This window comes from Siniperca chuatsi, linkage group LG13, assembly GCF_020085105.1.
Source record: "Siniperca chuatsi isolate FFG_IHB_CAS linkage group LG13, ASM2008510v1, whole genome shotgun sequence".
NCBI lineage: Eukaryota > Metazoa > Chordata > Actinopteri > Centrarchiformes > Sinipercidae > Siniperca > Siniperca chuatsi.
In genome coordinates, this window is record NC_058054.1 from 3419830 (window position 1) to 3437885 (window position 18056).

The window sequence follows — 18056 nt, forward strand, 5'->3', positions numbered from 1 at the left end:
GCCTCTGTTCCACTTTTACAACTCAGGACATTTTATCTTGAAGTCTCATCGGTCGTCTAACAAGGTGAAACGTGTTTTTGAAGATTTTTGTCCACAGTAGAAGTTAATGGGGAACTCCACATCGCTTGCACATCAAGACTACAAGTTTGAAAATGAAGAAAATGTGTTGGTGTGGAGTTAGAAAGAAGTGAGGTTTCATGGTTACAGTCTTAAACACTTGGTTAAGGTTACGGAACGATCGAGGTCAAGAAACCAACACTGACTGACGGCAGGAATGGGAAGACAAACAGAGGTTACACTTTGTTGTCCCACCATCCGACCTGCTCCCTGCGCGGACTCTGTGCCACTATAATAACATCACCTGACTTCCTCCTCTGCTCCCAGCAGACAAGAGTCATCATTTCTACGGCCACTAGAAGGCTTTGTCACTTGATGTCGGTTTGGGGCATTAGCTGAAAGGACTGACGCTGTCGTTTTTCTTGGGAGGACAGTCTCAAAAAGCGAGGTGCTTGGTGATGCTAAAAGGGACCTGAAACTGCATCCTCCTTATTAATGTTCCTGCAAACTGTCTGTCAGATCAAAAGGCTTTGGCTGGTCAGCTAGAAGAACTACTGGGCTTCCCTCCGCTTCTGTTGTTTACAGTTCACTTCTTGCAGGCTCATCTTTGCTCTTCTGATTATACAGCAACCTTTTTTGCACTGCAGTTTTTATTTGGACAATGTTCTTGTGGAGCGGTGGGGGATGGGGGGGTGTTTGTTGAGGGTATCACAACAAAAATTAAAGGGTTAGTAGCAGTAGTGGTCCGAGCATTAGCAGCAGTAATAGTAGTACAAGGAGTGGTAGTAATGGTGATTTTAGCAGTAGTAGAATTGTACTTTCATGTTGATAAATCATCCTAATGTTCATACAGTGCATATATAGCATGTTATCAGAGTTTGTGCTAACAAAGTAATGTATTCCACACTGTCCTGCTTTACACAGTGAGCTAATTAGCAAACAAAGGAGCTCTATTCCTGCTGACCCCAGTCAGAGTAGAGGAACCTATGAAGCTCTACTGTATGGCATAAAAACAAAGAATATGTAGGACAAATAGCTCTCAACCATTACTGTCTCGTTTTGTACTTATGGACTAATGAACAAACCTGACCCAGCACTTTCTCCAACAAAACAAGCCGGTCACAAAGGCAGCCTTGTGCTTTCTGCACGCATTAGCTGCAGTAACCTTTGACAAATGCCATCTCGTTACTTTAATCACATCTGAATGCTCCCGTATGGTCGAAATTATCCAATCAATTCATCACAGCCGCCCGATCTCCACTCTGACGGGGCTTTTCTTTTTCTTTTTGAGCCAGAAGTCGCAAATGAGAGAAAATTAGAGGAGAGGTTTTGGTGAAGTGGGCCGTGGTAAACCGTAGGAAGGGCTCTAAGCACACTGAGAGCCAAGAACAGTCTTTGATTTTATATTTCAAATGGTGGCTCAGATGGTCTCAGGTAAGTTACAAAAATAAATAAAAATTGAAAATTACAGGATTTATGGCTGTGGCTGCTGTGCTCCATGCAGCTAACCCATCTATCTGATACTCAAAGCAGGCTAATAACTGTGAAGTCACAGCTTTAAATAACAGATTATTCTCATAATGTTTATGTAGAAATGAGTGGACATGTAAAGGTCTTTACACCGAGTAGAAACAGAGCTGTTATCTAGCGTAAATTGCCACACAAAGACAGACAATTTAGAGGCCAAAACTACATGACATCTTTATAAATCAATAGTTTAATGCCACATCCAGCCACTGCTCATGGACCATCAGATGCTTCAGGTGTCTTGATTTTTGCCACGTAGCTGCTCACTGAACATTCTCCTCTGTCCGTGATGAAAAATGGCTGCTCATGGACAGCCCGGCCTCTACATTCCTGACACATATCTGTCCTGACTTCTGGGCATGAGTGTTGACAGCTGAGATCTTCCAGAAAACTTGCTCCAGTGTCATGTCCCATATGTTTTCTTTTTCTGAAGTCAGTGCCCTCGATGACATGAGAAAGATGTTTTTATCAAGACAGTTTCATATCCAAAGCGGCAGTCAGTTTTTTTCAGGGCGGTTTGGTTGTGGATTAATGAAAGGTCCCTGGAGAGCAGGAACAGACATTTAAAAAAAAAATATTAACACTCAGGCCTAAGTGTGTTTATCTTCTGTTTGTTTTAAGAAGGTGTGTGCAGGGGATGGGAGTTTATACTTCTCAGATGGCCCTTTTTCACCAAACAGTCACAGGAACTCTGTGGGCGAAACACAGGTAAAGTTCTTGACCTCCTAAAACGTTTCTCGGGTTTCTTGGAAAAGACGCTGCGGTGAAAAAGGGCAGAGAAAGGTGAGGTGACGGGCTAATGTGTGAAGTCAAATGCATCAGGGCGAGGGGCCCGGTGTCATAACTTGTCAGGGGCCACGAAATTCCTGATAGCACCCCTACTGACATCTGAGAGAATTAAATAAGGAGAATTAATGAGTTTAACCAACATCCACCAAACAAATACTTTTATCTTATAGTGACTAAATATCAGACAGGACATTTCAGCTGAAGAAAAAATTCTGTTTTGTGTTATAACAAGTCAAGCAAACTTACAAAAAACATTCCATTTTGTTATGGTATATTCCTGTGCATCATGTCAATCAAAAATATTTAATTAAACATCTTCGAGAACATGATTTTCCTGTCAAGTAGCAATTAATAAGACATGCTGGCACGTATTCTTTGAACCTTTTTCTAACACAGAAACCTTTACTGAAAACCTTTTAATTACCTAGAAATGTTAACCTTTTTTCATTGGAGTGTTGGCAATCACAAAATGAAATAGAAAAGCACAAAGTGACTAAATGACAGGCCTGACGGACTGACAACTGACTGATTATAATGAGGTAGAAATGCTTTTTTGTGTCTCAAGAGTTGAATTTTACCAAACAAGTCTATCAATACATTTCTTTGTGTTTAGCAGTGTTTGGCATCGATCTATAATATGTCAAAAAGTGCCATGAGAAAAACAGGATTAATATCACATTTAAAACACATAATCACTGCAACAATGCCAATTTTCTTGGAATTCTTTTCTAGTTTTCATAGTAAACATTTTTGAGGACACAAACTCAGCTTGAAGTACTTCTGTTCTTCTGAATCCTGAAGTGTTTAGTTGTGCTGGAAAAAATGTTTTAGTTTTAGCTAAACTGTGAAGCTAGCTAGCGTAGGCACTACTTTTCTTTAATGTTAGCATTACATAGTTGAATAGGGAATTTAGCCTGGATGCTACCAGATTGGTGTGTGCGTGCGTGCGTGCGTGCGTGCGTGCGTGCGTGCGTACGTACGTGCATGCGTGCGCCAATTTTTAGCTGTTTGATTGTAACCAGCTGTGCTGTCGACTGGTGGCCTCACTCGACTCCGCTGCAGATTCCAGTGGATACGCACACACACACACACGCACACACACACACACACACTGACTCTTTCCCTCCATTTTTGACTCTCTCTCTCAGGAATCTCTGACTTGCTCTGTACCTCAATGCTGTCACTCTATCATACAAACACACTGACATACACATTCTCTCATTTTTCTATCACACGCTGTTCTTTTTTCGTCTGCCCCCCATCTGTTTTTTTCTCTCAACTCCCCTCATCTGTACACACACAGACACACACACACACACACACACACACACACACACACACACACACACACACACACACACACACACACAGAGTCTCTGTCTGGGCATTCAAGTGTCAACACTTCTACTCCTCTCGTCCCAGCAGGGGGTCAGTCAAATCAAGAACTTTTCATTCCTACCCAGGCCCTTTTTGTATCTCATATTATATATATATATATATATATATATATATATATATATATATATATATATATATATATATGTATAGTATGACATCAACTAATGGCAGGAAATTCCTTTACTGGTAATTTGTCTCAATTTACAGCGCTAAGGCTGCGTTCAGACTGACTTTAACCCTGCGTTAAAAAAATCCAGCCTCCTCACTGATTTGAATGGAGCCAGCGGGCGACACAGTGGATGTGCCAACGCGACGTTTACTTTTTGCAACAAACGATTGAATAGTTGCTGCAGAGTTGTAAAATCCTGCCTGTGAGTGTTATAAACCTCTGTGCAGATTTTTGGCATCTGAGAAGCCTTCAAATTCATGGATCTGTTACTCAAACTGAACTTCCTGAATTGTAAGTCAGACCGGTACCTGAAGCAACACACCGCCGCGACCCCCACCAACTGTGACTGTTCACATTTCTTGTTTGGAAAGTCAATCAAACGACCGCAAAGAGACAGAAAACGACTACAAAGACACACATTACCAACGACACGGACGTGTTTGGTACTTTTATATTGTTATTTATAGATTTATCTGAATGACGTGGCACCTGATTGGAGATGCAACCACAATTTGGTTTATCACAACTTACCACAACTGGTAATTGAATGCATCATGAGAACAGGGCAAATGCTGTTCACCATGCAGATGCTACATGTTACAGCTCCTTGAAAACATGACTTAGTGCTGATTTTGAAGTCACGTGATGTCAAAACAGTGAATTGTGACATATGACAAACACACTAACAGTCCAAATCCTTAACTCACACTTTAACCTGAACAAACAGCTACAAACCAAACACTGTCGCCACGGGCTGATTTGGCATGACCGTGCAAAATCGAGCAGCACATGTGAGAGTCAGCCGTCAGCAAACAGAATCTATGTGTTTTCAATCTGCTGCTTGTTTTTCAGTGGACAGATTGACCCTTTGTGACGCCTTTTACGTGTTTGGACAAGTACAGGGTTTTGAGGTGAGAGTGAATTTGCTAGAACACTTAGATGATGATGAATAACCTCAGTACACACACACACACACACACACACACACAAACAGAGGTGTCTGTAAAGGCAAAACAGTAGATGAAGAAGGGATAAGATGACGGTGGTGGTTAGAGAAATTTTCTTTACTGGCTGGGAAAATCTGCTGCAGAGGTATTTAACACAGTTCCCACATGCCTCAAGAATCCTTGATAATGTAAGCACATGAGAAAACTAAAATACATGGCGAACACAGGTTGGAAATGTTTTAGTTGGGGACTGTGGTGGTAGTTTGTAAGAATAGCTCTCCCTGTAAACTATAGAGGTACTGAGCTCTATAAGGAACCTTGTGAGAAAAGTAGAATTGATCGGCGCAATATTGCGAACAATGACTGTTGTCCATCCGCCGCAAAGGAAAAGGTAGCATGATGTTGTTATAGTGCCACAAAAACTTATTTAAATTCCACTGGATGCAGCTGCATCGTGTTCTGGTTGCTGCACAGCTCTGTCACGCCTCAGTAATGGTTCCAATGCCCTCTACCAGTCTATTCTTAGTTGACATATTTCACAGTTTAGACTTGTTTTGCCACCACCTTTTTCTGTTTTACGAGCATACTGAAAACACATTTGCAGCTCATTTTTGATGGATGTGGTAACAGATACTTCGTGTCTTATCTTCATTTTGTACCCGTATTTACTGAACAGTGTATACTAGCAGTTAGCTGATAAAATGCACCACTAAATATTACATTCATGTCAATTGTCAATAAATATCGACATTTATATACATTCACAAGTGGATTTCATGCTCCAGAAACGCAAGACAGTACAGCAAAAATAGTTGGAGCAATAAGTAAAAAGAATACCTGTATAAACAGGTAGGTTTTAAAAATGTGGCACTGACTCAGCTGACATGACGATGGTGAGGGTGACGTTGTTCCAGTTAGGGAGCTAAAACAGTCAGCTTAAATGATTGTTTGATTAGTCAATTAGTCAATAGACAGAAATATATATATATATATATATATATATATATATATATATATATATATATATATATTTTGATAATCGATTAATTGTTAGTAATTTTTCTAATAAAATAAACCATTAAAGACTAAATTCATGTCAGTAAATATAGTCATTTATATACATTAACAAATGAAGTTTACACTTGAAGGACGCAAACTCATGCATAAACAAAAGTGACGTATAAACATTGAGCTGAGAAAAGAACCGCGAGAGAGATACTCTGGTCATGAATTCGGTGGATATTGACAGAGTTGAGTTGTAACAGTTCATCCCCTGCGACTGAGCCAGAAGCAGCCGTCAGTGGACATTAGGGGTTACGGAGAAGGTGGGGGTGAATGTTGGACATACAAAACATCTGACTTTGACATGGGAGACTGCAGTTAATGTGCTGTCTCCTACCAGCAGTCAACATTGATTTTCTTAAACCAAGACCATAATCTTTTCCAAATGTTAACCAAGTAGCTTTAGTTGCTTAAACTTAACCAAACCGTAACCACAGAGGTGGCAGATCATAAAACACTCATATGAGTAATTTTGGAACGGTCATATGGTTTGTTTTGGAAGGTTGATATGCTTCATACAGGACAAACTACTCAATCACACTCATAAGAATCAACGTTCTTCCAGCTATGATCAAAGACTTTGCCAACTCTGTCAGTTTCAGCACAGAACAGAATCAGTCTCGTGACTCACTCGGCTTATTTTAACAAGCCGCCGTGTCTGCTGTCGGCCCACTGACAGACTGCAACAGCCAGCTGCTGCTCCACTTTCACAAACTCAACTCAACACATAACTGAGAAGTGCAATGTACACGGCAGAAGCCTGGAATTTAGAGACCCTCCTTGTTGACCAGAAGGTTGACGGATTAAAACCTGATCACAATTGGCGAAACCATGGGCCTGTGAATGAGTAACCTGCTAATCACCTCATTTGATCCTTTGCTGTTGTTAAACTACAAGCAAAGCAGTTAATGGCCAAACTGTTGACTTACAGGCAGATAACAAATTCATGTCCCAATATTTGAAACAATACAGATGATGATGTAGTGTTTTCAGTCAATCTGTTAGATTACACTTTTTCCCAAAGTAAATATCTGGTTTTGGAATTAAGCACCTCATCTGTCTCCTCATACATAAACAACCACACACACACATTCCTTTAGACACATTGAAACACAAACCCACTTTAGTCCTTATTAGAAGCAGAACGTGTGGAAGATACATTTACATTTCAGAGGTTTTAGCCGAAGCTGCCGTCCAGCTTGATTACTGTCAGATGTGGAGAAACAGTCTTCCAGCCAACGGAGCTTCACGCTTCGCCTAAAACTCTCTTGATGTCATTTCCTTTAGGTCATGTATAGGAATACTCTATGCTTATGTCACTTCCTGTGAGACCAGACTTAGACCAGAGGTGTATACTCTCCCGTTGGTTTAATTTAGATCTTTTTTGATAGATATATGTTTGAAATAAAATGTGAGCTGAAATTACTGCATTAGTGGAATGAGACAGAAATCATGGCATGTGTGGTTTTGTACAAAATGTTTTGCACCATTTTTAGCATTTTTGGTTTGCTAACTATGGAGAGTTTTGGCAGACGTTATTCACCCATCTGTTAATTGTTAAATTATCTTGCTAACAGAAAAACAAATTTGTCTGGAATCTGGTGGACATATCGCCTTTGGCTCAGATGATTACATTTTGGTTACAAGATCTGGGATTTTACAGCTATGATCATTAGGCTGTGTGTTTATATGCTAGCGTTGCATTTGAATGCTGTTTTGTCTAACAACTGAGCCTTGAAAATAACTATGAAACAAAGATAAACCCTTACAGAGTCTGAGGCTTCTCAAGGTGGTAAACTAGTGAATGTTTCTGAGCGTTTTTTGCTTGTCTGAATGCCTTCTAGCCTGAATAAAAATGTGGGAATCAAACTCCAAACCCAGGTGTTGATTTTCCCTGCCATAATTCAGAATTATCACAAACACGAATAAATGTGTCTGATTTGTTTTTAGCTCTAAGTGCAGTTAACCTCAGAGTATGAGGTTGTCTGCATGTAGCATTTTAAAGTGCTGGATATACTCCAAAATGGACATGGACCTGCGCGTTGCTCTGCGTTTACTACATTTGGCATAGATAAGCGTGTTCACATGTGCAGTCAGCGACTGCACAGAGTCTGCACAGGCTCTCATGGACATGGGCAGTTTAGCTTCTTTCAGCTCTCAGTTTTGGTTTTACGGCACAAATACTGTATGGTTAATTCATTTCCAGATGCAGCAGGCAGCTATTTTCAGAGAAAAAAGGCTCCAAAAATCCACTGTACACTACCTGCTCAGCACCAAACAGCTGACAGACACAGTTAGAGACTAGCTGGTGAAGCATTTAGCAGCTCAAGGTCCAGATATTTCCCTCAGGAGCTGGTAGAGACCAAAAACAGAGCTAAAAGAGTGAATGTAAGACATTCATCAGGTGAAACACAACTCCAAATTACTTCAAGTCTAATGCATATCCCCTCATGTGTCATGTCTTAGTGGCTCTTCAACACCAATAAGCCCTGATTGGAAAGCAAGAGTGTTTACTTACTAACCTCCAAATAACTCGATATCAATAACTCGATAATAACTTTGATATCTACAGGTATTCAACAAAGTCGATTTTTTCCCACTGCATTGAAATTACACTTTAAAGGTTGAAATGATTCCTGGGAATGTCTGAAATATGGAGCGCAATAACCACAAAAGGCAGTACAGATAACCTAATGAGTGCTTTATAATATAAAACACTACACAAAAACAAAAGGAAATATGACAGAATGCCTGATCTGCTTGCCTCTTTCTGTGCTCCATTACGGCACTTTATGCACAATGTAACATCACTGGCGCTGCAGCATTATATTCTCACGCAGCAATTGTTCTCACCTGTAAGGTAACTCCGTCTTGCAGTCCGGAAATTAAAACAGAATTTTAATATATTTGTTTTTTTCCCTACTAACCAAAACATTCCACAATTTATTATGTGTTGAGAAGGTTTCACGTCCCCAGGACTCTTATCAAAACTGCCATTGCATCATTTAAAAAATAAATGGGCATCGCTGAGAGAATTGTTCTCCTGAACAACCTGACCTTTGCAGGCTTCCGTCCATCATCAGCGATATTAAACATAAATGGTGGCTCAGGAACGCTTTAATCGCCAAGTATAACAAATGTGCAGGAATTTGTCTTGGTGACACGGTAACTCAGTGACTGCTTCATATCCCCTGCTCACTCCCCTCTCTTACATTTCCTGCCGTCAGTCAGGCAGGTTTGGCGAGCGCTTTGCTTCTGATCCTCCAGTTTTTTTCTCCATCTGGTCTTCATTTCCCTCTCAGTGCATTTGTCTGGCTCTGTCTCAGAGAGCTTATTTTTTGGACTAGCCTGACTGCCTGCATGCCTCCCTCTGTTCTACAGTTACACCATCAGCAGTGACTGACGCCTTTCTGTAAACATAAAGTCGCTGTAGCTTCAGTTACTGCTATCTGTCCTAGAGTGAAAGATTCACTTTAGGTAAGTTTGACCAGAGGCAGATATATGCCATTTGTCTGTGGGTGTTAGTGATACTGTACTATAATCTATCTTTTTATTATCACTCACCCTCTGTACACCCCTGTACACAGAAATAACAACTTAAATCGGCATACGGTACTCTGAAATTGAAAACCATGAACGTTAACTCAATTCAGACTGAATAATGAAGAGAAAACAAAATGGCAATTCAGTCTGAATTTCAGGCTATTTCAGGTGGTTAGACCAAGGTTATAAGCTGAAACTGACCCTTTATTAAATTAAATTAAATGATGATTTTTGTTTGATTATGTATTAATTATAACACTGATTAATACCACAATGGATATCTATGGGAAACCTTTCTAGTCTTCCGACCACTCTAAGTGCTATGCACTACAGTATTATAGTTATTAATTTTTAATTCTATAGAAATTAAATAGAAATGCTGCCTCTGGTCTGTTTCTACTTCAGACAAGAATTAAAATAGTCTGGAACCACTAATTGTTAGCAATGTTGTACAACATTTGGCATGAAAATGGTCACCTTTTAAAAATGTTGTTTGCTATTAGTGAGCTAAAGGCCAAAATATTGGTACCAGCCATCCTACTGTTGGACTGTAAAACTGTATATCCACTGTCATAAATACCACAGGTTAAATACCTCAAGCAAACAATGTAAATGTGGATATAACCTTTCTTGCGTCACCTCTGTGGTATGAAATGCAGAGTATTTGACACCACACATGGAGGATGAGCGGCCGCGGTGAATCACATCAGCCAATAGGGGGGCTTCTGATGAGAGTCACAGCCAATTAGCTATCAGCCAGGGTGCTGCCGTGGAAACTGTTACCAAGACGGAGCAACAGGGGGATCTAATTGAGTCCAAATGGTTGTAATTCATCAAGTTAAGGGGAGTCATGACTTTACCCAAAGCTCTCTTAGTGACACTCACCGTCTCACTGTGTGAACTCCCTCCTTTCTTAGGAAGAAGGTTCAAGGTAACAGGTCAGACCCAATAAATTCAATATCATCTCAAAATCTTCATCAGTGGATGTAGAGAGATGTGATTTTTCGTATGCTAACATACACTATTCAGGAAATACATATGCAAAATTAAGATGAGATATGCTGCGTACAGTAACAAGTAAGGTACAACAACAAAGTACAGGTATCTATTACCATACTGATCATATATAAGGTGCAAACGTGTTTTATAACACAAAAATGTTGGTAAAACAACTCTGAACAACATTAGACGTGTCTGCTGAAGAACAGCTTCTTGCTTTTCTTCTAAAATGCTTCTTATGGATGGAGCCACATCCGGTGGACATCTGGGGTTACTTAATTACAATACATGCATCGACAGGACTCGTGTCTTTTTGGTCATTTGGCCATTTTCAACAAAACCCTGTGGTAAAACTAATCCAGGTACAATGCATGCCAAAGTGTACAACTGAAACCAGAAGATTTCTCCAGGAGGTGGCTGTTAAAAAGTTGGACACCAAATGATTCATACATACAGAAGTACCCCTTACAGCTGGCACAGGGTGGCATTCGACTTTCCCAAGATACTATAAACCAGAACTCAAGTAGAAATCCAAACATTACATGACACTACATAAGCATCTGCAAAGATATTTACACAACGAGCTGAGTGATGCACAAGAGCCTCAGAGATCCATCCAACTTTGTGTTTACTCTGCTGGCGGAAGACGGACATCTCTGCTCTTATGCCTATAAACTGACTCCTTCACCTGAGCAGAGAGCTGCCACGCTGTGTTTACACTCGCCTCTTTCTGAGAGATAACACACCTGGTGATTTATGATCCACTGTACATTACTATAACAACAGCCCCTCCCCTTCTTGCTGGTGCAGTGCAGGCTGATTTGCACAGGCAGGATAGTCCAGAGCCAGTATTTGTCATGTAAACACTGTCACCTCAACTGCCAAATCAAATGTATTTGCATCCAGGCTGAATGTAGGCCAGTCAGTCAGTAGGCCGTTTGAATGCCGAGGGCAGATTAGTGTAAGGGGTTTAGTGAGCAACACAGGGCAGGTGATAAAGACATTTGTACAGGAGGGGAGTCCAGTGCACGCAGACCTCCTCATTAGCAAAACTTTACGTTTTCTACTTTGACCTCATCTTACCTTTTTAAACGCATTGTGAAGAAGCATTTAAGGAGTGTACTACTTCTGTAATTTGATGTATTTTTTGTTTATACGTGATGGTTAGCCAGGATGTAACACAGGGAGGGATAGTTAGAATGTGTAGTCTAATGGGATATCACTTGGAAAGATCGGTTTGATCTGGTTCATGGTAATTTGATGGTTTTAATGGCTTTTTTCTCAACATTATTTGTAATGCGTGGTGTTGTGTTGGCCACATATTCTAGATTGTGTATAAATCCGCAGCTGAAAATAGTGCCGACTAGATGCACTATTTCCTCCTGTCCTAAAATCTACAGTGCCCAGTTGTTTTAGGAAATTACTGAGCCTTTTTTGAAAATCAAACTATATACTTATGAGGTGTTTTAAATATGTGTGTCTTCAGTAGGAACCAATGGGCTTTGAGCACAGACAAGGTAGGGAAGTCAGAAAGTACTGAGAGGCAGACTAACACATTGTTGGTTTGGGGTTTTCCTGAAATTTGTTGATGATAAGAAAAGAAAAATGTAGAATAATACCAGCCTTATCTTTAAAAGAAGAGATTTACACAGTACATGTAATCTGATAAAAACATGGTCAGGCAGACAACAAAACATGGGTTAGTGTTGCATGGTATCATGATAAAAGTGTGATCTTAAGGCTTCAAAATGTTTCTTCAGGGTATTTTTTTCACTCACAAAACATCCAGAGCTGAATGTGTTTGCTGTATTGGTTAATTATCCCTGTTATTATCCCTTTAATTTTAAGTGTTTATACAAACAAAATGCATGTAAAATACTCCCATATACACACACTCCCTTGAACCTGGGAGGGTTAGGATTAAGCAGGTATGGAAATTGGATGGATATGCACACACACTGTCAAATACAAGAAATACTATTAAAACACTGCAGCTTTCAGACTGAAAACAGCCCTGCAGACATGTTGCTTCAGGTACCGGTAAGATGATGAGATTCGATCCAGGAAGGCCAGTTTGAGTAACAGATCCATGACTTTGAAAGTTTATCAGACACCAAAACACTGCACAGAGGTTTAAATTACTCTGACACAGGATTTTACAGCTCCGGAAAATTATTGTTCGTCATGTTGATTGTGAGGGAAACGGTATTCACATTACAAAGTAATCTACCAGGAATGTGCGCATAATTGATTGGCCACTGCAGCGTCTCACTGGATGACATTGCATTGCATTGCAGCAAAAGTTGAGCCATGTTAAACTTTTTTGCCGGAGCCCTTGTCATTGGCAATCCCATTCAAATGAATGAGGGGGCTGAGTTTTTTTCACGCTGTGCTGTTGTCTGTCTGGACGCAGCTTAATGCTAATGCACCACTAATACTGCTGCGCTATTACTACCACGAATATCTATGACTGCTGGTAATACTACCTCTGCTAACACTAATGGGACAGGTTATTTGGTGAATGTATGCTATCATAGTACCATGTCATATTTCTGCAAAATTTAAATATTTGCCATGCATTTAATGACTGAAGTACATTTGTAGTTGTAAGCAGAGGTTTGATGTTTTCTTGTCTTTATAATGTTAAATGCTGAGTGAGCTTCATAACTACTGGTCAACACAACAGAAGAAACGACCTGCTCAGCTGAAACCTTGCATTGCCAGGGTGATTTTATTATTGGCATTCTTTCCATGCCCTATACATCGGCATGCCCATTAACCTAATTATCATTATTATGGCTGTAATTTGAGTTCTCCACTTCAGAGCACTGAACATGGGTTCACCTCAGGCATGGCAGACTGTGTTGAAAGAGACATTAAGTTTTTTTCCTCTTCCTATTCATCCAAACTAAACAGTACTTGGAAACCTTTTCTGATTGACCTCTATAATAAGGAAAATGACTCTTCTGTTTTTAATTTACCTGCTTGTTTTAGCAAGAGTCTAACACTTTGAATCTCCACTCTAATATAATAAACTTGAATAGCACTTTTACTAACTGTATACAGGTAGTAAAACAATAATAAATGGCAACAGAGGCAAAGAAAATATCTGGCTTCAGTAAAACAAGCAGAATGAACAGGGAAATGTTTGAAAGTATGACATACACCTCTTCGAGACTAAAACAAGATGCTGAAATTCTGATTATACTGTGACTGACGGAAGGCTGACAGATGTTGTCTTGTGTTTTTATGGTCAGTGAGGCCCAGTGGAGATGAACAGAATAAGAGAGTCGAGTCATGCGGCTGCAGAGGGGAGAGGGGGATGCTCTGCAGACCAAAATGTCCTGCTGTCTCTGTCTCTCATATCCGCAATGTATTTCATCTCCTCCTCCAGGCAACAGCCACTCACATCTTAATGTGTGGTTATGGGAACACTGTGCACTGCTGTAATGAGATTTTCACTTTCGATCCAAGTTGCACAGACAAAAATGTTCTCATCTTCACGAAACTGTGATCAAAAGATGTAATTTTGTCTGTAATTAAAGTGTTGTAAAGTCAGTCAGTTACACAGGACGAGCACAATGGACTTTGTGAAGTGACAGGAACATTGTGGGCCTCTGCCATGGGAAGTCATGGACCTGCAACTCTTTTGCTTTACACTTGAGTGACAGTGATACTAGAACTAAAGCTTTCATTTAATAGTCAATCATCAGAAAATCGCTGGTTCCAGCTTCTCAAATGTGAGGATGTGCTGCTTTTTTCTGTCAGATCATTAATAGATTAACCCTGTACTGAGCAGCAGCGTGACTACAGGCCGGAGGGGGAGGTTTGTTACCTTATGTGGGATGGCATCCGGCTGAATCTTGTCTACACTTCCCAGATCCCAATGTCACTGTGGCAGCATATGTGCTCCTGTGATTTTCTAACAGGAGCACATATAAAACAGAGCAGTAAAATAAAAATACATATAATAAACTGATTTAAAGAGTTTTTTTTTTTTTAAATATGCATTTTTGTGTGTAAATATGGTTCTGGATGAGTGCAATACCCAGCCGAATTGTGTAATTTTAAGTGTCAGCCACAGTACACACTGACCGTTCATCAGTATGTGCTGTTAGCCAGCTGGCTAACATTGGCACACTTACAGAAATATTGATTACTGTAATGTGCATTGTCCTTGTACAGTATGCCTAGATGTGTCCGTCCATGGAGCGAATGGAATAAAACTGCTGCTTTTCAATGTTGACTCGTATCAGTGCTGGGACGGTGGTGTATCCTGACGAGTTGACGTGCGCCTCTGGTGTGCGTTGCCTGTTCTGACTTTTTTATTAAAGTAAACTCCAAAGTGTTACCTTTCAGAGGAGACTGTAAGACTGTCAGGACTGTAATCCAAAAGGTTAAAGAACAGGAACTATTGTAGGTTGAACATGTCATTTTGGGGTTTGTACGCAAAAAACGGGGTAAACCAAAATTGGAAATAAACATCAGTAATATTTCCAGACTGTGGATCACCTTTTACTCTTAATATGTTTTTATTTTAAAGGAACAACTAATTTAAGAAAGATCCGTCTTCTTGAAATGTGAGCATGTCTAAGAGATGGAAAAAGTCTCTCAGCCTGTTTACTCCACCTCTAAGCATTTACCGGTTTTGACAGCATCACCGTTTCTATGCTCAAGTGGATCTTAAAAAAACGGCTTAATGCTTCTCTAACCTTTGCAACTGCTCAAACCTTCATTTCTGCCGACGAGCTTTTTCTTTTTCCTGCACTACCCGAGCGACTCTGAGAACTCAGATGATGCTGCTGTAACCTTTACGACTTTTCAATCCCAGGCCAGCGGTAGACATAGCCAGTTGTTTTCTCACAGATACTTGCTGATGTGCTGCCTTTTTCCAAGACTGTCTATTTATCCATTAGTCACCACCGCAGCACTGAAGCTGCTGCCAAGACGTATTCTGGCTTCTATTTCAGCAGTTTGGTTTGTTTTGCTTTGAACTGTGCAATATGAAGCTGGTTTGGAAAATGTGCAGTTTGGGCAAGGGTGGTGAAAAGAAAAACAAAAGGTCAAATGTGTTGAATGCTGTGTAGCTGAGCTTCCCCGATGGGCTGAGTAGAACTGGTGAAGGAGATTTTGTGTATTACCGAAGTCACGTGTTCGGCTGCTTATGTTTGCTGTCGTCCACCTTCCATGGAGCTTAATGGGGTTTTATTACTCTGTGCTTTTGTCCGAGAAATTGGATTATGTGTAGCCTTTGGCCTATTTGTGCTTCCACCTGAGCAATGACAGGCAGCAGAGATGTTTTGCTCTGATCATCGTTTATTAAATGACGAGTGATGACGTATAGGTTCAGAGATGAGTTATTGCTCTTGTCATCGGAGGGATTTTCAGAAACTGATGTTCTGCAACTTCTGCAGTGAAATGCTGACTTTCATTTTTAATTCAGTCCATTTTACAAAAGCATCTCTTTCAGTTTGTTTAAGAAAGATAAAACTTTTTTCCACCTTCATACATGTTTTGTTTTATGATTGTGTCTGTTTTTGCTCACTAAATACACAGTTTATTATTCTCTCTACAGACACTAAAGCCCTGAGTGTTTTATGAACCAGTTCTTTACTTCTTCAGAACGGAAATGTTGCCTGTCTTCATTTAGATGTATGATTCACCCTCTTTAAGCAATGTAGTCTTTAAATTGTACTCTCAGAGCAATTCCCACCTGTTTCTGAAATGTTTTGGCGACACTTCTTTACTTGTTAGTTTGCTTACTTTCTGTACATGTTGGTTTCAGAAAGATATGCTAACAAGGCTAAAAAGCTTCAAACAACACTAATAAGCTAGCTGGAAGGTATGAAAATGTATTTCTTCTATGTTTGTTTTGATTTAAATGCATGACTCACCTTTTTTAAGACACTTGCATTGTAGTCCATCATTTTTAATTTCCTAGCACTTTTTCACACTTGTCTCTGAAATGCTGTTGTATCAATACTTCTTAACTTACAGTAATGTTATGTGTTGGTTTCAGAAAGATGTATTAACAATGCTAATTAGCTTTCGAGCTACCTGAAGGGTAAATATAGCAACATCAATTGCATGCTGAGGAAAGTACTAAAATAACAGCCCAAAATTTTTAATGCCGTGTTATTTAAACATACTATTACAAATTAAATAATATCCCAACAGTCTTTGCTTGGCTTTAAGCACCAGGGTGATGTAATGAGTTATAAGACCATGTTTCCTCACAGGGAACAATAAAGTGTCATTGATAATATTGAAGCTTTGGTATCATGACCATAAGATAGAGTATTTAATATACCTGTAAGTTGTTTAATTGTAAAAATCAACCTGGTGATGTAACTATTAGATGACTAGTTTATAAATAAGTACATTTGTCGTCTTTCTGTTCTTAGATTGTTTTTTCTTCCAACACCAGCACCAAACCAGATGTTGATATAAGGTTATGAATTTGACCCTGGATGTTCTTAATGAATAAAAGACAGTATTTAACCTCATTATCTTTACATCTTCTGCTAGAGGTGAACCATTTTGATATAATCTTCTATCCTTTATTTATCCAACACATGTATTTTCCATCAATACTTCTAAAGTGATATATATATTCACAATTTTGGGTAAATAAAAAAAAAAATGCCATGGAGTATAATGTCATATTACCAAACCCAATCTTCCACTCAGGAAAAATTCCAGCTCTCTGATTTTCTGTCTGATATTATATATGGTATTGTAGAAAACCTCTGTTTACATTCTTACTAGTCTGTATTAGCAGTGCCGTTGCTAACATGAACATTTTCACATCATTGCATTGGTGAAAATGTATGTACTTCCTTCTCAGGGTTTCACATATTGAGATTGTCATAGTATCTTCCATACTGTATTCATGTTTATATTTCTTACACATTACATCGTCTCTCCTGATCCTCAGACGTACATCGGCTCCATCCTGGCAGCGGTGAACCCTTACCAGCCGCTCCCCGGCCTGTACGACCGGCCGGCCGTGGAGCTGTACAGCCGACACCACCTTGGTGAAATCTCCCCACACATCTTTGCCATCGCTAACGAGTGCTACCGCTCGCTGTGGAAGAGGCTGCAGAACCAGTGTGTCCTGATCAGGTAGGTGGTCTTGCCTGTCTTTTGGTTGTCTTTGAATCACTAGAATCTTTTTCATTGATTTTATAGAAGCCAGGCTGAAGTTTAATCAAACTCATGCAAACTTTAAAGCTGTAGCAATAGATTTTTGTCCACTAGGGGGCAGAAAATCTCCAAAACAAGCTGACTAACACAGAAATCTAATTAGATGTTGGCTGAAAACCATAACAATTTTGCCATTGAAAGAAGTTTCTTCGTCTCCACATCCTCCTAATAGTTTCCCAACTTTTGCTGACTTGATTGTGTTACCAACAGCGAACGCCCAGTCAGGATATATGTACTTTTCTTGTCAGGTTAAATCTTGCCCTCTAATTGGCTGTTTGAATAAACTGTTGTGGTCTTAAGCTTGTTTAATTGCTCTCCCCTCAGTGTGCCAAAGGCTTTGATCAAGTTTCAAGTCCCCT

The 18056-nt window shown here is 39.8% G+C and overlaps 1 protein-coding gene across 2 annotated transcripts in view; it reads left to right on the forward strand.

Annotated features, from left to right (window-relative positions):
- Positions 1–18056, forward strand: part of myo10 (myosin X) — a 140305-nt gene that overhangs the window by 54985 nt on the left and 67264 nt on the right. For both annotated transcript variants that reach the window (XM_044218489.1, XM_044218490.1), the window contains exon 4: positions 17429–17616. In XM_044218489.1, coding sequence (XP_044074424.1) covers positions 17429–17616 — 188 coding nt within the window. The remainder of the gene's footprint in view (positions 1–17428; positions 17617–18056) is intronic.